This window comes from Camelina sativa, chromosome 7 (assembly GCF_000633955.1).
Source record: "Camelina sativa cultivar DH55 chromosome 7, Cs, whole genome shotgun sequence".
In the NCBI taxonomy this organism is placed as follows: domain Eukaryota; kingdom Viridiplantae; phylum Streptophyta; class Magnoliopsida; order Brassicales; family Brassicaceae; genus Camelina; species Camelina sativa.
Genome location: NC_025691.1, coordinates 30,109,336 through 30,130,782, shown reverse-complemented (window position 1 = coordinate 30,130,782; position 21,447 = coordinate 30,109,336). Strand labels below are relative to the sequence as shown.

General features: G+C 36.7%; 5 protein-coding genes and 1 non-coding gene across 10 annotated transcripts; 2 read left to right on the top strand and 4 right to left on the bottom strand.

Annotated features, from left to right (window-relative positions):
- On the bottom strand, positions 1,140-2,482 carry LOC104703404 (auxin-responsive protein IAA15-like). Of its 2 annotated transcripts, XM_019227274.1 has the most exons (4): positions 2,102-2,482; positions 1,808-1,998; positions 1,546-1,642; positions 1,140-1,346 (listed from the first exon to the last, which is right to left on the bottom strand). In XM_019227274.1, the coding sequence occupies exons 1-4, from the start codon at positions 2,317-2,319 to the stop codon at positions 1,301-1,303; spliced, it is 552 nt and encodes a 183-aa protein (XP_019082819.1). In that variant the 5' UTR covers positions 2,320-2,482; the 3' UTR covers positions 1,140-1,300. The 2 variants fall into 2 exon arrangements, with proteins under 2 accessions (XP_019082819.1, XP_019082820.1); XM_019227275.1 differs by lacking the exons at positions 1,140-1,346; positions 1,546-1,642 and having other exon boundaries at positions 1,800-1,998.
- LOC104703402 (E3 ubiquitin-protein ligase At1g63170-like) lies at positions 5,180-7,632 on the top strand. Of its 3 annotated transcripts, none has more exons than XM_010419410.1 (5): positions 5,180-5,324; positions 5,728-6,572; positions 6,657-6,782; positions 6,878-7,157; positions 7,305-7,632. In XM_010419410.1, the coding sequence occupies exons 2-5, from the start codon at positions 5,878-5,880 to the stop codon at positions 7,467-7,469; spliced, it is 1,266 nt and encodes a 421-aa protein (XP_010417712.1). In that variant the 5' UTR covers positions 5,180-5,324; positions 5,728-5,877; the 3' UTR covers positions 7,470-7,632. The 3 variants fall into 3 exon arrangements, with proteins under 3 accessions (XP_010417712.1, XP_010417710.1, XP_010417711.1); XM_010419408.1 differs by having other exon boundaries at positions 5,180-5,375; XM_010419409.1 differs by lacking the exon at positions 5,180-5,324 and adding an exon at positions 5,383-5,505.
- On the bottom strand, positions 7,694-15,381 carry LOC104703401 (N-alpha-acetyltransferase 15, NatA auxiliary subunit-like). The gene is made up of 26 exons (XM_010419407.2): positions 15,162-15,381; positions 14,338-14,416; positions 13,860-13,942; positions 13,605-13,754; positions 13,319-13,434; positions 12,894-12,999; positions 12,445-12,516; positions 12,243-12,358; positions 11,915-12,047; positions 11,662-11,739; positions 11,525-11,578; positions 11,350-11,420; positions 11,153-11,207; positions 10,951-11,046; positions 10,560-10,688; positions 10,379-10,461; positions 10,052-10,282; positions 9,820-9,943; positions 9,641-9,748; positions 9,409-9,540; positions 9,232-9,288; positions 9,002-9,099; positions 8,860-8,918; positions 8,660-8,771; positions 8,475-8,575; positions 7,694-8,296 (listed from the first exon to the last, which is right to left on the bottom strand). The coding sequence occupies exons 1-26, from the start codon at positions 15,210-15,212 to the stop codon at positions 8,100-8,102; spliced, it is 2,691 nt and encodes an 896-aa protein (XP_010417709.1). The 5' UTR covers positions 15,213-15,381; the 3' UTR covers positions 7,694-8,099.
- LOC104705100 (DNA-repair protein XRCC1-like) lies at positions 15,605-17,927 on the bottom strand. Its single transcript, XM_019228022.1, has 7 exons — positions 17,392-17,927; positions 17,099-17,287; positions 16,906-17,017; positions 16,623-16,708; positions 16,399-16,512; positions 16,230-16,316; positions 15,605-16,094 (listed from the first exon to the last, which is right to left on the bottom strand). Exons 1-7 carry the CDS (start codon positions 17,581-17,583, stop codon positions 15,786-15,788), a joined length of 1,089 nt encoding a protein of 362 aa, XP_019083567.1. The 5' UTR covers positions 17,584-17,927; the 3' UTR covers positions 15,605-15,785.
- Positions 17,964-19,511, bottom strand: LOC109125685 (DNA-repair protein XRCC1-like). 2 transcript variants are annotated; one of them, XM_019228023.1, is made up of 4 exons: positions 19,349-19,501; positions 18,579-18,942; positions 18,286-18,474; positions 17,964-18,204 (listed from the first exon to the last, which is right to left on the bottom strand). In XM_019228023.1, exons 2-4 carry the CDS (start codon positions 18,768-18,770, stop codon positions 18,049-18,051), a joined length of 537 nt encoding a protein of 178 aa, XP_019083568.1. In that variant the 5' UTR covers positions 18,771-18,942; positions 19,349-19,501; the 3' UTR covers positions 17,964-18,048. The 2 variants fall into 2 exon arrangements, with proteins under 2 accessions (XP_019083568.1, XP_019083569.1); XM_019228024.1 differs by having other exon boundaries at positions 17,966-18,204; positions 19,405-19,511.
- TRNAS-AGA lies at positions 19,571-19,652 on the top strand. Its single transcript has one exon. It is a non-coding gene; the product is annotated as a tRNA-Ser (tRNA).

The window sequence follows — 21,447 nt, the reverse complement described above, 5'->3', positions numbered from 1 at the left end:
TGTTATAGGAATAGAGTTAAAAAAGAGAAATCACTTACATTAATCTCTCGGTCCTCTGAATAGCAGCACCAAGCATCATCAAGCATAGCATCACCAAGCATCAATCGATTCATCTCAGCGCCTCACCTTGTCGGATTAAGACAACACAACATGATAGTAAACCAAAACAGTTTTAAACTGCAAGAAACACATTCAAAAGAATAACCAAAACCTATCCAAGCAAAAGAACACACAATAAAACACATCAAGAGAACCTGAAAAACACATCACAAATACGATGAAACATGAGAAACCAACAGAGATATAGGGCAAGAGACCAGTTAGTAACCTGATGTTTCTCTCTTCAAACCCTCCCACACATTAATCTTTGTACCTCGACTGCCTGCATCAAAGAGACAAAGGTATTTGATTTCACTTATGTAGAAAGACAGAAAAAATCGGTTAAGAGAAAGAACACTACCTGAAGATATAGGGCAGAGAAGAAAATGATCCATCAGAACCATCACCGACCAGCAAAGCATCTTCCAAGAGGTAAGAATCAAATGAACCAAAGTACAAATTCAGAAACAAAGAAATGAGAACAACCAACCCTAATCCCAAATTTACGAACAAAATCGAATAAACCCAAATCCCTACTAACTATTCACGAATTCAACCTACTACACAGAGAAACTTACCCTTGCTTCCAATTGCTTCAACCTCATATGAATGACTCGACTCCAAACTCAAATCAATATCATCCGATTCGGCTCCGAGATTAAATCCCTTCCGCTTCCCCTTTCTTCTCCACATTCGCCTCTGATTCCATAGCTGTAACATATCTTTCTCCTTCCTTTTGTCAAGAATGGCCTTCGATCGAGAGAGAAACAGCGAGAGAGAGATCGAGAGAAAAAAAATTGTAATCGTCGAACAAATGTTTTTTTGGTTCTTCTATTTTTTTGTTCAGCCAACGAACACTCGACACGTACGAGCTCTTAAACCATAATCAAGTATGCAATATTAGAGCCTCTCTTACATTTTTTCTTTATTCTGATTTTTTTTTTTTCCTTCTCCACTAAAACCCTGCGTTGGGATAACCTTAGCTATATAGTGCCTTTTACCGTTATGACAAAACTTTCGTGTAATTGAGATTCAAGAGATAGAGATCGTCAAATCGCCTATATAAGAAAATAATTACTATGAGGAAACAGAGCCGGAGTTTTGTTTTAGTCCATACAATGCCTTTCTGAGTTTACTAACTACATGTGAAGAAACTGATCACCCTGGCGAAGGTGTAAACTAGTACGTCTGTTTGTTTTCTCTATCTTTTCATCAACCTCACACGCTTGCACGATTCCACAAACATCCTGCACCACAGTATCATTAATTCCAAGGGAATTTAGTTTCCTTCACCAAAAAATAACGCAGTAATAAAAAAAACTTTGGTTAATAAATTTGTTAATTTTAAGTTCTGGTTAAAAATGGAAAGAGTAGTACATAGAGTAATTAAGTTGAGAAAAAGAAAATAAGGGAAAGTGTTAAAAAGCCCACACAAGTGTAACTCACATCCACGGCACATCTCCGACTAACATCCAGTCACCGTCCTTATCTTCGTAAGTAGCCACAAACTCTCCCTTCCTCTCCAACTCCGTCGTCACTTTACCTACCATCGTCCAAAAAAACCCACTCTAAAAGTCAATTTACTATAATACCCTCCACTTCGTCAGTCCATCAAAACAAATCAAAATCAAAGTATATTTTTCTTTAACCCCTCTCTCTCTCTCTCTCTCTCTCTCTCTCTCTCTCTCTCTCTCTCGCGATTACTTACATATTGTTATTATCCCCTGAAACATGTTTTCTAGAGCGGTGAAAAGTTGTCCGTAGCAATCGTACATCTCAAGATCAATTTTTCTGAGATACGCCGCACCGTCCACTGCCACTTTCACGTATTTCCGCTTCACCGTCATCGTCACTGTTTTCCTCGCCGTCGCTACCGGCGGCCACCCCACCAACTGGTCACTAAAACCAGGATAAACAAAGATCTATTTAACTTGCGTATCTCTATACTATATGTACATACATGCAACGATAAATAAATAAAAAAAAATTTAGTACGCCGTACTTATTAGTTATCATGCTTGAGATAGTATTATTATTATTCTCTTGGTCGTCTTTCCTGAGTTTTAAATCAACGGTCTCGAGGAATCTACGTTTGTGTCCGTGCTTTTTTGGACCGTCCGATGTATTTGTCGGAGTGCCGGGCAAAGCTAGGGTCAGCTCAGTTCCTCCAAGATCACCACCGGAATCCGGCCTAACCCTGACGTATTCCTCCGGTGACATTAACTGTCGTCTCTCTATCTTCTTAATCTATTTATAAAAGTTAAGAATAAAAGTGCGGAAAGTGATGAGACAATATGGCACTAAATTTTGGCTTGAGTGTGTATGAGACTGTAAAGGTTTCCAACTTTGGATTTTATAGTCGCTCTCTATACTTAGTAAGCTAAAAAACCTAGTGAACCCTACCTATAATGACACGTTTCCTGTAACTGGCGGTTTTTATATCTCCACGAAAGCAAGTGAATAGTTGGTGGTGATTAGCTTCTACTTCATGTGGTGTGGGCTCATTTATACTTAACTTAGCGTGCATCTCCTAAACTGTCATTAGTGGATTTAATTGCGCATGTGTCTGTCGGACATCAATTTCAGTTCCATATAGTATGATATATCTTCTCGAATCTAGAGAGATCTTCAATAGTGTTATTTTTTTGTCTACACTTTCTTGTCACTTTCCAATTTAATTTCTCGATTAAAATTTCACCATTATATAAATAAAAACACACATATATATATATACTATCAATGTGAAAATAGTGCACTCCTAAATTATCCATCATCGTACAGCTACACACTATTTAAGTAACAGTATTTTTGTGGATCCAAACAAAAGAAGATTCTCGAAATATGAAATATGGGGTAGCTTAAATTCTGTTTTAACTTTATTTCCTATATATATCTCATAATATTCCGATTTTTTTAGAATGATAAAGATCTGGAAGCAACATACGCTTGTTTGTTATATTATCATTATTGTGTTCTAATTATAACCTCGCTTTTTTAAGATCCCAAGTTATATATGCGTATGGAAAAGAAAATTTTATTAAATAATGCTTCCTCCGTTTCAAAATATAGGATGTTTTAAGCAAACACACAGATTAAGAAGTATTTACTTTTAACAAGTTCAATCAATCAGAAACAAGACTGCATAATATAATATACTAAACTAATCTAAAGGTTGCATTGAAATTTGAAAACATCCTATATTATGAAACAACAAACTTTTCCAAAACATTTTATATTTTGAAACGGAGGGAGTATTAGATTTTGAAATTAACTACTACATCAGTGTTTGAAAAGAAATAATAAAATGATGAACATAAGCCAGTTATGAAAATCATTTCTCAAGCAAAAGAATTCATGCTCTGTGACAAATTAAGAGGAAGCAAAAGAATATCAGTATTTTAGTGAGAAAAGTTTGAAAAACTACTGTATTAAGCTAACAGTTTCTTTCATATCTGATATAAGTTATCTTTGAAACTGTGCTTATATCAATAACAAGCAAACTTAATTTCAATTCTTATTTCAAAGTAGTATATATGTGATAACAGTGAATAAAAAACACGAATCATAGAAAAAGGAGAAAAACGTTTTAGACAAAAAGAAAAGAGCGGGGACATAATTAATTACGAGTAGCAGGGGGAATCACGTGACTCTGTTTCTTCATTGTGAAACATTTAAAAGACAAAGATGGATCCTATTGGCGACACGTGGGGAATTTACCTGTTTCCATTGACAGATCCGTGACCGGTAATTCCGGTCAGCCGTTCTTTCGTTTTGTTTTGGTTCGTTTCATTTATATATGATGCGCGCATGGAATGAAACAGTTCTAACAAACTTATAGAACTTGGAATTCCTATTATAAATTTTAGACCCATGTGAGAGTACACATAATAAATGATAAATTTGAGGCATTGTGAGACTATTTTTTTTATTGGACGAGTGTTAATAATAGAGATTTATTTAGACTTCTCTCTTCCGATTTTGATGTTTAAAAGGACATTTGCTCTTTCTTTTTTCTTCAAATGCGTATATGTCATGTAGTTTACCTTGTGACCTTGTGGATATTTTAACAATAACATGATAGTGGTGAGTCTGGAAAAAAAAAAAAAAAAACTACTAGTATATGATTACCACATTTAAGCCCAAACAAAGCCAGATTTTTTGTGATGGGTCAAGAATACATCATATGGGCTGGGCTCTATATGGACCTTCACTCGTTCAATTTATAGCAGCTTATTCTTTTTTCGGATTATTTTTTTTCTCTTTTATAACAGGTTATCAGAAGAAAACAGCTAAAATCAACCCCAACTATTTACTAAACGATTTTTATACCTAAACTTCAACACCCTGCAAATAACAACTTGAGTTGTATTAAAATTCAAATTTGCTACCTAAACTATAAAATGTTGTCAATTTCAACCTTTGTTCGAACAATGTTAAATCAGAGTTTAATGATGTTGAGTCAGATGGTCCGTGACTTCAAAATAATACTGGGACTTACCAAAACTATGTCGTTTTGGTCATTTTGGGTATTTTGTAGCAAGAAATGACCAAAAATGAAGTCTCACAACACACCCGAAAACGGACTCCAATACTCTTGTCAAACGCTTTGTTTTTTGCCACAACACACATTAAAATAACCAAAACAACTTAGTTTTGGTCATTCCCAGTGCCATGTGGATGACACAGATCATCTAACTCAACATCATTAAACTCTGATTTAACACAATTCGAACAGATGTTGAAATTGACAATATTTTATATAGTTTAGGTAGCAAATTTGAATTTTAATATAGTTCAGGTTGTTATTTACAGGATATTGAAATTTAGGTATAAAAAAGCGTTTGACAAATAGTTTGGGGTTGATTTTGGCCATTTTCCCTAGCTTATTAGTTATTTCTTTGTAAGGAAAGAATTAGTTAAATGAGGCAAGCGAAGAACTAACCTTCTGAATAAGTGAATAAGGAGTAAGATATAACCGTCGGATCAGAGAAGATCCAACGGTTTAGAATATTGCAATAACGAAATCTAGTCAAGTAATCATGAGAGAGAGAGAGAGAGAGAGAGTGTGTTATTACTTAATAGTAAAACAACAAGACAACAACTAAATCACACTCTTATCTATCATCTCCCAAATTACTGCCAAAGCAAAAGCTGAAATAATATCAGCTGCCGAATCATAATTTTGTCCTTTAGGCTGGAGGAATGAAGAAGAAGAAGAGCACAAGGTACACCAACTAAGAAGAATTCAACAACCGCAGCTTTTTTTTCAATTTTTGGTAATCATCGAAAGACCCCGCAGCTTCACCAATTCATTCTATATCTTCGACTCTTCTTCTTCTTCGTCGTAGTTTCGATTCTTTTTGCCAAGTCCGGATTTGTGTTTCAGGACCCTAATTTTATGCAAAGGTTGCTTTTTTTATTTTTCTTCTTCTTCTTTGGTTTTGGGGTTTTCATCAAGATCAGAATTTTATGGATTTGAAAGAGTCAAAATTGTTTGGTGGGTCTTACTCCCAAGTTGGATTTTTTTTTTTTTTTTTTTTTGGTTTTTGTTATTGAGTTAGGGTTTCCTCTGATGATCCTAAATGCTACTATTTGCTTTCCTCATGGTCTTCTCTGTGCTGTAACCAGGTGAACCGTTTTACCATTTCTTCTTCTGGCTCTTGTTACGACTTTACATTGGGCTTTGGTGAACGAACGAACGAACAAACACTAATGCTTTGGAGATATATATATTTTGCTGAGAATTTGGAGCGTCTTCAGTTTTCGACTTGGATTTAGATGGATGTTTCTTCCATTGGACGACCAACTACATCCCAAACTGATCAAGATCCTTTGTTAATGGACCTCAGTAACCCTGATCACATCGTTGATATCACTAGCATTGACCACCACCACGACTCCTCATCAAGATCTTCCATCGATGACTTAACTCCTCAGGTTAGCTCACACCTTGTTGAAGAAGAGACAACATCATCATCATCATCATCATCAAATGGTGGTACACAACACTTGCCCCATCCATCTCCGTTGACTCCTCCTCAGCAGAGATCAACAACTTCTTCTAGGAGAGGAGATGATGCCAATGCTCGCCCTAGGAGTCCTTTGAATTCTGGCCTTTGGATCTCTGTTGAGTTAGTTGTCACTGTGGCTCAAATTGTTGCCGCCATAGTAGTTATGGTTCTCGCTAAAGATGAACATCCGGAAGCGCCGTTGTTTACTTGGGTCGTTGGATATACTTCTGGCTGTATTGCCACCCTCCCTATTCTCTATTGGCGTTTTCGCACTTACAACCGAGGTACAAGGCAAGATTCTTCACAACGTGCTACTACCTCTTCTCAAGGCAATAATAATCACCCTTCAGAGTCCACACCTTATACTGCCGTCTCAGTTGCTCAAGCAGCAGATGAAGAAAACGGCGTCGAATTGAGTGCAGCACCTAGAAACAATCAAGTTAGGGAAAGCTTAAGAACAAGGTACGCATAGCTTTGAATTGGCCTTGGAAACAATTGGTTTGGTTAGCTAAGAAATCGAAATTGATAATTGTTTGTGACTTGCAGACTCAACGGCCTGGTGGACCACTTCAAGATGGCCATTGATTGTTTCTTTGCTGTGTGGTTTGTTGTGGGGAATGTATGGATATTTGGAGGTCACTCATCTCCTTCTGATTCACCTAAACTGTACAGGTACACGCCCTCTCCACTTTATCCGCTCTTATGTCTCAATGGTTAATTGAAACTCTTAACACTCATGTTTTTTTTTGTCTGGTTCGGCCCTGCAGGTTATGTATAGCGTTCCTTACTTTTAGTTGCATTGGATATGCAATGCCATTCATACTATGTGCAACCATATGCTGTTGTTTGCCTTGCTTAATCTCTGTTCTCGGATTTCGAGAAAACTTCTCACAAACTAGAGGAGCCACTGCAGAGGCCATCAACACACTGCCTGTCTACAGGTTCAAATCAAAATGTAGAAATGATTTGGAATTTTCAGAGGAAGGTGAAGGTGGATTTCTTCTGTTGGGATCCCAAAAGAAACGTCTTATATCAGGCGAGGATGCCGTAAGTAAATACCACTCGGATCCCTTTAGTGTCGGCTGTGGTCACATTTGACTTAGTAGTAGTTTAAGTCAATTGTATATAGGAGTACAATGTGCCTAGTTAGCCCTATGTTCAACTATTAACTATTGTCTGCATTTGGTTTTGCAGAGCTGTTGCATCTGCTTGACTAGATATGGAGATGACGAAGATGTAAGAGAGCTGCCATGCTCACATGTCTTCCATGTAGACTGCGTAGATAAATGGCTTAAAATCAATGCGACTTGCCCTCTCTGTAAAAATGAGGTCGGAGAAAGCAGCAGTGCTTCCTCATAGACAAAAAAAACTGAGGCAAGAGAGAGAGAGAGTTGATCCCAGCAGTCTTCGATGTGTATAGACTTAAAAACTTGTATAGTTGAGTTGCTGTTTATTCATTTTGTTTGTTTATGAGATGTAACTTTCCAAATCAATAAAATTTCAAATAAATGTGTTAATGCAAGCATGTGAAAGAACGTAGATAAGAAAAAAGTGCAACACCAGTAAAAAATGTAACAACACGCTCAACAAATCAAAAATTTTCAGATATGTCAAGAAGCTTAAACAGATACTGTAGTGGGGAAAATAAATAATGTGGAGAAACCGAACAAAAAAAAAAAATTAAAAGGGTACAACATTAAAAAAAGCTAGAAGCATCCTCTTAAAGAAAGTGTCGAGAGGGAAATAAAACGAAAAAAAGAGAAGAAGACAAGACTCTCTTTGTGGCATTTGTTCTTCAAACTTTGAAACCCAGCCTTGTATAGAAAAACAATTATACACATTTGGCATGTTACAAACTCCACACCTCTGCGAAAGATTCACTTAATCTCAAGTTTGATTCGGGTCTGAAAGAATGGATCGCATTCCATCTTTTGTAAATTATCTCCTGGGTTGCTTTTGCTTCTTATTTGATAACTAAGAGGTCCTCCTTCAGGTTGAGATTGAGAGATTCTTCAGTGAGAGTTGTCCGTCGCTCAACTCAGTCTGACCCATTGGATGGTTTGGCATGTCACCATTCTCATTGCTCTTACGAGATGAGTTGTACACTGAATCAGGCATCACTGAGCTCCGCTTGCCTTCAAAGTGAGTTGAACAGGGAAAATACTCGGCGCAGCGTGATTTCCATCCTGCAATTGTACCCAACACCCGGCTTATCACTTCAAAGCAACTTAATACTTCTAAACCTAAGGACTTTACTATCATGGAAGTGTGCTCATGGGTTCACAAGACCAACCAGACGCAATAAATCAAAATGCACTCGCAGAGAAGTAATATTGGTGCAGTGTAAAGATGTTTAATGCTTACTGGAGGCAGCTTCCGAGTCGACGAGAACTGTTTCTAGGAGCTTATGAACGACTATACAGTCTTTGAGTTTCCATTCTCTTGCTGGTCCTGGAGCTCCATTTCTGAACATGGACAACCGATGTTAAACATACCAAAAAAACAGAGAGCAAGGAATCATAAGGTATATGTGTTTGATGGAGCATTACGTTTGAACCACTTTATTGGTTGAGTCTTCAATTATTTTGATAGCCTCCGTTTTCTTGCTTGGAACTAAAAGGTACAGCATTTCTGCATATGCAGCTCTGTGCACCAAAGAATCTGCGTAGTTAAATGGAAATGTTACCCATCTTAATATCAGACAGTGTAATCTCTCCGTGAGAGTAAATGTAATCAATTTGATTTGCACCTTCATGTCTACCAAGAAACTCTTTGTTTGCCTCCATTAGTGATTTATTCTGCAATTGACTAGAATGCAAACGAATAAATAATTTATCCCAATGTAGAATAGAAAAGTAACAGTCAGATTCAATAAAAGTTCAAGTAGTCACCTAATTGATGGCCGCTCCGCCTCTAGGACACTCCAACGAAGTTTCTCAGCTGCAGTCGTTGGAGCACTTGTCGATCCTGTCTTGAGAAAGAATTTAACCTGTCATCAAAATTCAAAAGTATAAGCCACAAACATATAACTCTTGAAGGGCAAACATTATTTATTATCCCTTCTATCCTTTAAATTATTAAACTATTCCTTAAAACATCACAAGTTGCACAGATTTCATACCAAGGAACGATGTGAATCAGGGTTCTCCGCATCCAATTTAAGCAATTGCTTGACCGCCTGAAGAATGGAAAAATGAGAGGAAAGCCGAATGCTTTTAAAAAGTATATTATAAAATCATGATAGATCCCTTGCACCAAAAAAAAGGAAGAAGCTTGAATAAGGAACTAAATCAATTACCTGGAATGCAAGTAGAAACTTCTGTTTTCTCATATTGACCTCAAAGGAAAGTAGATGAGTCTCCAACGAATTAGGTGAATGTTTCTGGAGTAGTCTCAGGTACTTTGAAGCCTCTGCCATTGGCTCTTCAACCTGTACAGATTAAGTTCTTTAGTTAGCCATATTAAAGTAAAGATTCATGACACAGTTGTGGTGACGACCAAGATATCGTACAAATGAAGCAAACAACAACCTGAATTAACTTCTGCCCATGAGGATCTGGGTCTACAGGTTTCACATTTCGTTTGCCAGACTTAGAGGCACCACCGGCAGTTGATTCTTCACTCTTACTCTCAGCTTCCTGAAACGAAGAAGAACACTCTTAAGCCATCTTAGTGTCAATTCACTCTTCAAATCACTGAAAACACCTACTTTCTTAGCTCGGGCTTCTGCCTTTTTCTGCTTCTTGATTTTCTTCTTCTGAGCAGGAGCCAACTTTGACATTTCATCTTCTTCAGCAGTTGACTTGGGAGAGTCATGCAATTTCAGGTAGCACCTGAACATCAGGCCGAGAGGTAAATGAGACTACAGTTAAATGGAACCCATCATGCATCCACACAGAAGATACTGTCGCAAGATTACATTTATGCAACAAATAGTTCACCTGATTGCTCTGATTGCTGCTTTGTGGAAATATGGGAATGAGTGTAATCGGTCTTGGAATTTAAGCATGTCAACATATGAACGCAACGTCATTTTTCTTAAGCAATATGAGTGGAAATCAAATTGATCTTCAGAAATGTCAGCATAGTGCTTCTCCACAGCCAAAAACTTCTTGAGAGCACGTCCAAGATCACCCTGCCGGAAGTAACTATCCCCAGATGCAAGATCATACCTTCAACAAAATAAGATAAAAAGACAGCCATTAGGAAGATATCTGACTGATCAATTTTACATATGCAAAACTACTCAGGGTTCTATAGAGCCATACCACATGCACTGCATGTCATGAAGATTGTTGAGCTGATCCCCCTCTTTTGTAAATAAAACAGCAGTTTTCTCAGCCAAAGGCACCTTTAACAGAAAAGTTCACAGAATGGAGAATTAGCATTGAGGCTTAACGTCAAAAGACATGACCAAAACAATATAATACAAAAACCGAGATGTAAAACCTGATCAGCTTGCAACATACGCTTAACGCATTCACTGTTTATATAACGATCTGCTAGGTCCATGCCTCTAGCTTCATCAGCAAGGGCAGCAGCGGCAGTCAAGTCTCCTGCATGCTTCATTATTCGGCTCTGTTGAGAGAAACAAGTACAAGCGTTAAGAAGAAACAAGAACATCCTCATACAAAAAGCGGACCTGATACACAGTGTGCACACATCAGACATATTCTGATAACCCAATCGCAATAACTAAAGAAATTAAAACCCAATCACCCAGTCAAATAAGTTTTGAAAATGTGTCTCTATACATAGTGCAAGCAGCGATAGTGACATAATACAAACTGATGGGTCAGAAGCTTATGAAAAGATTTTTGGCAATGATAAACAGGGATACCTTAACGGAGTACAGATCAATAACTGTCGGCGTATGAGCAATGGCTTCGTCAATTTTACAGAGCGCAACATCATATTGACCACGCTTGTCATAATGCTGAATTTTGAAAGAAAAAAAAACGTATTACAATAGAACACACGAAACGTCAAATGTAAAACTGTTAATTATTAAGAGAATTAAGACAGTAGTAGCAAAAGTGAACCTGAGCCAAGAAAAACAATGTCCACAATAGTGTGGAAGGAGGCTCTTTCACATCACTGCATCAATTAAGAATTATACAAAAGAATAGACTGATCATCACTAACTTTAATAACATTTTCAGCGTTGCTTTTGTATATAATAAATATATAAGATGATGAAAATTCAGTGACAGCTTCAGTAATGAATTCAGTTGTATACCTTCCTGGGTAACTTCCGGTAGTCCTAATCGAATGTTCCATCTCAACAACTAATTGCTCCAATATATCAGGCTGGATAAACAAAATAAGCATTAAAACATATATAGAAAAGTATAGTGAAGCTAGATCCATAAAATTGGAGATAGAATGCTCCAGGACAAAGCAGGGAAACTAACCTTGCGAGGGTGATCATACAGAGATGACAGATCAGAAAATAATGAAGGGACACCCTGAGACAAGAATCAAGACAAATAAGAACCTATTTTATTAGAAAATTGTCTAAGTAAAGAGACTCAAGGGCACGAAAAGATACCTTTGTCAATAGAGGTTTAATGTAGTTTGCTACAGCCTCCTTAAAGTTTTCATCTTGCAGAAAGTCCAATGGTATTCTCTAAAATGAGGAAAATAGAAAATAAGTAAATTACTTATTCCCAGTCTTAGAATTTAACGTATCAGCAGCCAAAAATTATCGGACGAGTGTAAACTGGTTAGCTAGTAAGTTCCCTATGAGGTAGAAGAATATTAGAATATGTATGACCAACAGGCACTCATCTGCCTTATCTCACCTTAACAGCGGATGACCTAGTGTACTGCTCACTTAGAGACTGGTACAAGGCATTTAACTTCTCAATCTGGTCGGACGAATATTGACCACTTTCTGAATATAAACCAAGGCATTTTTGGAGGCCTTCATAGTATCTGAAAAAGTGAGAAATGCACTTTTTATTTGTTTAGAAAAATTGACAATGCCCAAAAATATATAGAAGCCTTTGAGAGTGTCAATTGTATGCTAAAATTAATGAAGGAGAACAAATAGATGCGACAATAGAGAAAAACGAAAAAAGAATATACAGCTAATTGTTCTAGGATGACTTGAAGAGTAATGTAAAAAACCTGTAATTGTCAGGGTTCATGGAAAGCAAAACCCTGTAGAGTTTATTGGCTTCTTCTAGATGACCAAGCTTTGACAAAAGAGATACCTCTTGTTCTTTGTAAGACAATTTATCAACCTGGAAACAACCAAACGAGAAATGTTAAATTTACTGTGTGTATCCTATGATCCAAATATATTGCACTATAAGATTTATGAATTTACTATTTTCGGCTCTTTTTTGTGCAACTCCTCAAGAGCTTTGTCAAAAGAACCACTCTCCTCAAGCAAGGAAACCTGGAAGGAAAGAAAAATCCAGCTGAGATTTACAGATATCAAAACTGTGCTAATGCCACATGTAGGTTGCTCAAACAGAGAAGTTTCAGGACAAAGAGTGAACAGAGCACCACCATCGCAGGTGGCTTGAAGAGACGTTTCAAATATTTAACACTTCTTGTGAGAGGTATGCTTTTGTCACAAAGGAATACATGTGTGTTTCAAACATGTATGATCCAAGCAATAAATCGTACTTTTACCAACCAACTTGAACTTTTGGTATTTTCATTAAGAGATAAATGTATGATACCAGTTTACGGTACGTATGATTTTTCAGGGAATAAAAACTAGAAAGACTACAATCAAGGTATGATACTTGTAAAATTTCAGCGTGATACCTTGTAAAGAATCATCTCAGTATGTTCGATTAGCTCGTTCTCAGGAGGATAATCATCCTCTAAGGTACCTTCATACGCTTCCAAAATTTCAACAGCTTTAGAAGCACTTGTTTCAGCAAAAAATAAAACAAGTTAAGAGGTTAGTTAAGTTGATACATATGGGAAGCTTTTACTAGTAAAAAGAATAAAGCTCACAGAATTCTACTGAATGTTCATTGGTATATTATTTCCTAATGATATAAGATTCGTCCCAACAAAGGCATACGCCATTTGCCCCTTAAGTCATCAAGACTACAATTGCAAATCGTATGGATAAACCAGTACATTAACCAGCTAGCAAATAGTCCAAAGAAGGAAAACTAGCATTCCATTTAAATGAGTAAAGTGAAACAACATATTGAGATTTAAGGGGTCAAGGACCATACTTTGTGTTTAAATGCTGGGAGACTGCAAAGCCAATCCAGTTCATTCGGTGATTAGGCTTTAAAGTCAAAAGCTGCTGCCTGGTCTCAACAAAACCGGATAAGTCACGCATTTGTGCCTAAAAATAAGAAAGTAAACCATATGATAAACTGTTAAAGTATCAACAGAGATTAGTCAAGGAACAAGCTTACACAAAGTAACAGTAAGAAAATAAGAATTACCATCAGCTTTGAGAATAATTTGTTCACCTAATAAAATCACCTAAATCGATTATTCCCCCATAATTACCTGTAAGAGTGAGAGGTCTCGGAGTATTTCAAGGTTATCAGGATCAATTCGAAGAGCATTTCGATAGCATTTAATGGCCTCTCTATACTCTCTGTCTGACCGGTAAAGAAGACCAAGCACGTGCCAGCAAACATGACTTTTGATATCATTCTGCGTTAAAAATAAAAGTATAAAAATCTTATGTTACCCCGAAAGAGCATACCATGTTTGGAAACTAAGGAATGAGGTTGTGATTTTTGTAGAGCATATTCAAACCTTCACTCCAAGCCGAACAAGCTCATATGCTTCAGTTTTGCGGTCCATACAGTTTAGAGTCAGTCCTTTCATCGATAAAGTCTCTGGTATTTATAGAAATTAAAAGAGACAAGTCTTTAAAGAAGGAAAAGAACAACTGAAGGGTTGAAAAATAATGCAGTAAAAACAGAACCATTCAGCAGTTTAACACAAAGCAGAACAGATCACAAGTAACGAATAAACAATACCAGCATTTCAGTTTCATCAGTACATGATCATACACTACTGCCTAAGACTAAGACATTAATTTATTAGCTTTATTAGGAACAAATTCATAAACTAGAGACAGGGCTACCAAGCAAATAGTAGCCCAACAAGTCATTTCATTTTACTTGATGTCGAAAACTACTTACAGAAAAATTAAATAGCAAGGAGATATTAACATTAAATCACAAAAGATAGAAGGAGAGTGTAAGAATTTTGATAGAATACAAGTCACCTCCATGATCAGGAAACTTTTTTAATATGGCATCAGCTGCCTTCAGTCCTTTTTTGTACTGCTTAGTCTCGTATGATTTCTGCATTATGAGATCACTCAGAAATCAGAATAATGATATATTTACTAAAACACCTCAGGAAAATACATTAGAAAAAAATGTGAACTATTCAAAGCAGGTTGAACAATATACTGGTAAAAACCAAAACCCTAAGTTAAAGATATCCGAGATTGAGTTATATAATTAACTAGTTTTCCGTGCAAGTGTGCTGTTTCTAACAGCAAATTGATCTTTTAGTTAGTGCCCAAAAAATGTTTGTAGTAATAGCAAATTGCTAAAGGCATAATCATATAACTAACTACTGAAAGATAACCTACAGAACCACGTTGACTAGATAAAAAGAGTAGAAACAATATATGTATTCTTAAAGCTGGGGGATTTCATGTTCCACAAAGTAAATTAAGAATCTATGAGCTGAAAACTCAACCAGGTCTCAATCTCAGCATGTGTAAAAGATCCTAGGCGAGTAAAGAAGCCCAGAAGCAATCAAGGTCATTAGGGTCTAACAGTAGTCAAAGTAATTGAAGCTAAGAACTTTGGTACATCAAATTAACATTAGATGAATTTAAGGCACACAGTTTACTTCACATGTTCAACTATTGAATTGACCCAACACATTGACGGTTAACTATAAATTTTAGGGTTCAACAGAGCAGATAAAACTCATCGTAATCCAATTTACGCTGACTAGAAGAATCACAATCGCATTTTTTTTAAGACAAGGTAAACAAAACTGAGAGATAAACAGAGGGAAATCGGAACATACGACGATGAGCTTGAATAGGTTGGCCTCTTTGGTAGGAAGCGAAGCCCCCATTATGTTGCGCTACTGGGAGAAGCTCGGGACGAAGAAGAAGTAGAAGAAGAGGTTCTTCTTCGCGACTTTGATAGGCAGAGAGAGAGAGAGAGGTGGCGTACTATCCGCTTCAACCCTACTGCGAAACAAAGAAGACACAAACTCTCTCTACACGAAAACCCAATAAGGTATAACAAATTAGGGTCTTGACTTCAATCCTTTTCATCTATCCTAACCATATCGGTTACATATTTCCGGTTTATATTCGTTTCTGTCCGATTTTAGACCAGTTATCAAAATTGGATAGAACCAAACCGGTTAGAAATTGGAGACATCCCAGACTCAGCCTAATTGACCAAAAAAATCACAATTGTATTTACCTGATCAATTCATATATCATCATCGACCGGTAAAAAAAAAAGTAAAATCAAATCTAAACCCGCTTAACTGCAACCGATTAAACCGAATCCAAACCAGCATTAACCACGCAGACCGGATAAGTTTCAATCAGTTACATTCTCCTCGAACCGAACAAACTGAATAAACCAGACGTCTCGTGCTTTCCATATGCAAAAAAAATGAAACAAGTCTGAACTAATGAGACTCTAAAGAAACGTTCCTATAAGCAAGTTCGATCTCTTCTTCAGTCATTTCAACGGTCTCGTCACTGTCATAGCCAGTAGCAGCAACCCGAGAGGTCTCTCTGCTTTTTGTTCCTGATGATTCATCTTCGCCCGGTTTTACTAGCTCAGCCTCGTAGATCTTTTTCCAGGACTTTGCTTCTTTGCAAAGTTCTTCCTTTGAAGCTGTGGAGTTTTCTTTTTTAGAAGACGACTCGATCTTTCCAAGCTCCTTCACTACACGAGGGACAAAGCTCCATAGCTCTGTAACTGATCCAATGTCCTAAAATTAAGAACATTCGAGGATAAATTCAGACGCTTCGATTATAACAACAATCTTCTCAAAGAAACTGATAGTTTTAACAAATGCAAAGAGGAAGAACATTTTTTAAAGCTAGTACTGTTCAAAGAGATCAACCTGCTTCTGTTCAAGAGAATCTATGGCGTCTTGTAAACAGGTTAAGACTCCTTCAGCAGCTATTCGCTTGATTTCGCCTGGTTCTGGCTGTTACAAAGGTTTTAGCCTAACAGAAACCAAAAACAAAAAAAGACATGTGCTCTGGAAGATCATGAATAATGCCCCTTACTTTCTCCTCCTGACTTTTTAACCATGAGATGGTTTCAGTTAGGTCATCCCTGGCCCATTTCTTCACCTCCGTAACAGAAAATGGCTCTTTCACAAGATTGCAAGCTGATCTATTCTGCAAAGATACAGAAATAAACAGTCAAAACATCATGACTGGAGCAAACTGAAGTTTCTTTTGGTTAACCAAAATCTTGTTAGGGTCTAACGGGCGAAGCTTAAACATACCTTGGATGAGGTTGACGGTGTTCCCCTTGTTTCTGGTTTTTTCTCTGCTTGCTTCTCTGGTTTTTTAGAAAGTTGTTCGCTCTTTTCTGGAATACAATCAATTAAGCTTCACAAGGTCAACTTGAACATCCAAATGAACCAGGGTAATAAGAAAAGCTAATCTCTTGTTCATCATTTAGTCATACATCAACCTTAAAACAAGGTGATATATATGAACCTCTGGAGACAGTTAACTGTTATCAAAGATTCCATCTAAAAAGCCTTTCCAATATATTTCTGTTACCTCGGATAGCATCTTGAGGAACACTACTTTTCCTCCATGGTTTGCCAGCATGCATAAGGTATTGCTCAATACCCACCAACTTCTTCTGCCTATAGCTCTCGGTTATCCATTCCTGAAGACGGTTAAAACATAAGAAATAAAGAAAAGGAGAAATTCAACTAGGCACAAAATTGTGAAAGTCAAAGAAAGTAACCTTCGAGACTATTGTTCCACAGTTAGTTTCGACTTGACGGAACTTGGGAGTGTTAGGAAAAGCACAAATCAACAACGTAGAGTCAGAGTTCCAGTCAGGTTGATATGTGGCTCCCATTGCCAAGGCCTGTGATCTAAGTGTGCTCCTCTCAGGGTTAACAAAGCCCGAGAGCACAAAAACGACTCCATCCTGCACAGTTTTCATCTTTAGCTCAAATCACAAAAGCATATACACTAACATGACAGCTAAAAATTATGTAGTTTCAACAACAATAGTAATTTAGTCACACAGACCATAAGTTTAGCGAGATCCGTAGCATTTGAACTTTTGCCGCGTTGCGAATTGTTGGAAGAGGCATTTCTACTGGTCTGCTCTTTAATATGCTTATCATTTTCATCCTTGGGCTTCTTACTATGAGACTTACCTGGACTAGCCTCAGGATCACTTGAACTCATCCAAGAAGGAAGATTTCGCTTCTGGGACATCTTCTCCTTCACTCTAGAGAGAATACGCAAGACAAGACAAAACAAGACAGCCTTCTTCTCTATGTTCGTATAAGTAAATACTATCTTGAACTCAAGGCACTATATACTTGAAACCCTCAGGCAGATATTGATATTGGACAACACCAAAACCAGAGACGAAACGTTTCAAATCTGCAAAAGAATGGCTAAAATATAAAGCATTCCCTAGAATAACCAAACTTTATACAAACGAACGGTACAACCTTTTCAATTCTATCATAAAATTAAAATCCAAGGAAACAATAGTTCGTGAATGTACTTTCGTCAATTGGTTTGGGATCACAGATGTCTCCCAAAAGGAGTCCCCAATTTGAANCCAAATGAACCAGGGTAATAAGAAAAGCTAATCTCTTGTTCATCATTTAGTCATACATCAACCTTAAAACAAGGTGATATATATGAACCTCTGGAGACAGTTAACTGTTATCAAAGATTCCATCTAAAAAGCCTTTCCAATATATTTCTGTTACCTCGGATAGCATCTTGAGGAACACTACTTTTCCTCCATGGTTTGCCAGCATGCATAAGGTATTGCTCAATACCCACCAACTTCTTCTGCCTATAGCTCTCGGTTATCCATTCCTGAAGACGGTTAAAACATAAGAAATAAAGAAAAGGAGAAATTCAACTAGGCACAAAATTGTGAAAGTCAAAGAAAGTAACCTTCGAGACTATTGTTCCACAGTTAGTTTCGACCTGACGGAACTTGGGAGTGTTAGGAAAAGCACAAATCAACAACGTAGAGTCAGAGTTCCAGTCAGGTTGATATGTGGCTCCCATTGCCAAGGCCTGTGATCTAAGTGTGCTCCTCTCAGGGTTAACAAAGCCCGAGAGCACAAAAACGACTCCATCCTGCACAGTTTTCATCTTTAGCTCAAATCACAAAAGCATATACACTAACATGACAGCTAAAAATTATGTAGTTTCAACAACAATAGTAATTTAGTCACACAGACCATAAGTTTAGCGAGATCCGTAGCATTTGAACTTTTGCCGCGTTGCGAATTGTTGGAAGAGGCATTTCTACTGGTCTGCTCTTTAATATGCTTATCATTTTCATCCTTGGGCTTCTTACTATGAGACTTACCTGGACTAGCCTCAGGATCACTTGAACTCATCCAAGAAGGAAGATTTCGCTTCTGGGACATCTTCTCCTTCACTCTAGAGAGAATACGCAAGACAAGACAAAACAAGACAGCCTTCTTCTCTATGTTCGTATAAGTAAATACTATCTTGAACTCAAGGCACTATATACTTGAAACCCTCAGGCAAGATATTGATATTGGACAACACCAAAACCAGAGACGAAACGTTTCAAATCTGCAAAAGAATGGCTAAAATATAAAGCATTCCCTAGAATAACCAAACTTTATACAAACGAACGGTACAACCTTTTCAATTCTATCATAAAATTAAAATCCAAGGAAACAATAGTTCGTGAATGTACTTTCGTCAATTGGTTTGGGATCACAGATGTCTCCCAAAAGGAGTCCCCAATTTGAAAGAGTGGGACAAGGGTTTTTGGTTTACAGGATCAAAAAGCGAAGAATCACAGAACTCAATAGGCACTATATACTCGAATTCGAATTGAGAAAATTGGAATTCATACAAACAAAAGAAGAAGAAGAAGAAGAAGAAGAAGAAAGGCATTGCATTGAAACAGAAACATGGCGAATTTCACTATAAAACCCTCGAGAGCTAAATCTACACATCTCAATGAACATACAGGTCACGAAGGATGAGAAGACGACTATTGACTTGATTTAGCAGAAAGCGAGGAACCTTAACGCGGCGTGCTTTTGCTTCTTCTTCTCTCTTCGATAGCCTGATTGAGACTTGAGAGAGCGAGCGCAGCATCATCAAATCCCAGTGTCAACGTTTTTATTCGATAGCCGGAACTCATATCAGAGTGTATACAATTGTAATAAATCAAACATATTAACAAAAGGTGGACGTGCCGGAGTGGTTATCGGGCATGACTAGAAATCATGTGGGCTTTGCCCGCGCAGGTTCGAATCCTGCCGTTCACGTTTTTCCTCTTTTTATTCCTTTTCTTTTTTAACTCCGCCGTTTACGTTTTTACTGTTTTGCCCTTTTGACAGAGCAAAAGAGTAGTAGAGAGATGAGGCTTATAATTTCTTATTTTCTTTTATGGCATTGAGGTGGACATGTACGAAGATGACGTGTACAAAGTATAAGAATCAACCAAATTTAGAGGTGAATGTTGACATTCATGTCTACATGCGAATGATAAGGACCCAAATTGAATAAAGACTCCAACCAACCAATATAAGGGGTAAAATGATTTAAAAACCAAGCTTCACTGGTTGGCAATTACCATACTGAAGAAGCTTACAAAGCGTGGGACACATACTCTTTTCTTTTATAGCAAACTACAGGTAAGACCGGCACTACTAACGAAGATTGAGAGTGATTTTGTATAAAGAAGATGATTTTATTTTCTTATGAATTCATATTGATAATGAAATAATTGAAAAACTTTAAGAAAACTAATTATATAAACAATCAAATAAGTTCACGAAAGACAAAAATATGTTATGAAAAAAAATGAATATGTTGTCCCAAAGAAAACACCCTAAATCTCCAAAAAAAAATCACAACCTTATATCAAATCAATGAGTGTCTCGTGCTTTCACTTTGTTTACTTTATTACCTCACTTGATTCGAGTTAAGTTTGTCTTGATTAGTAGAATTTATTGTAGAGGTTATTGATTTTATATGAAAATACTCTACTTCAGATTTCTATTTTTTATTAAAAAATTATAGTGATGCAGCAAATTACTTTAAAGTTATAGTTATGCGAAACGTTTTTTAAAATTGTAAGATTGAGGTGATATACGAACATAGAGAAGAAGGCTGTCTTGCGTATTCTCTCTAGTGGGACAACTCTTTCAATTATCATATCTTTTGTTTTTTAAAAAACGTTTCGCATAACTATAACTTTACTTGAGGTGTTATAAATTTCTCTCCAAAATTTGGATAGGGTTCTAGACCACAAAATAGAAGTCACTTCACCTCTCTTTTTCATTGTCCACGTATCTATCTAGTTTTCATTGTCCACCTCATCTTTACCCTTTATGGTCTAATCTAATGGATTATGAAAGGCCAAATGATCTTATCTAAGCAAAAAGTTACAGACTGTACGACACATTACATATATATGAAAATGGGATATGATGGCAAAATGTTTTATTTTGGGTTCTCAATCGTTAGAATTATAGTTTGGGGCGTCATGCATAACGCAGTTAAAAAATGTAATTAAGCATCAAAAGTAAATACTCCATCGTTAGCTCTTCATTAATATTAATGGTATAACGTGCCCAAAAATATAACTATGTAACCTATTTCTGTAATTTTTTTTTTAAACTGTTTTTATATTTTTTTAATATTGATTTGTTGGTAAAAATTAAACTAGTATGTACTAATGTTATAATTTTATTGGTTACATATTTTGATTTTTAACTGATGAAACTCTCCTTCCTGAGATGTCAACATCGGAGTGTTTTTATTGTATCGATATCTCATTCGTGTAGTCAAATAAAAAAACATCTTAACAAAAAGATCAAATTCATATCATCCCATTTCAATACTTTGACTTTGACTGACAGAAAAATAGAAACGCCGTCTAGTTTCATCTTTTAATTGAAACAAATCTGCAAAATTAGAATTAAATATGAAATATTTCCCAAAAGCTAATAATCATTTTTAAAGCAACCCTAAAATCATTTTCAGGCGCCTTTTTCTGATTTTTGTTTCATTTTAAAAAAATTAAGTTTTAGCGCCGTTTATTGCCGCGCGTCGTTT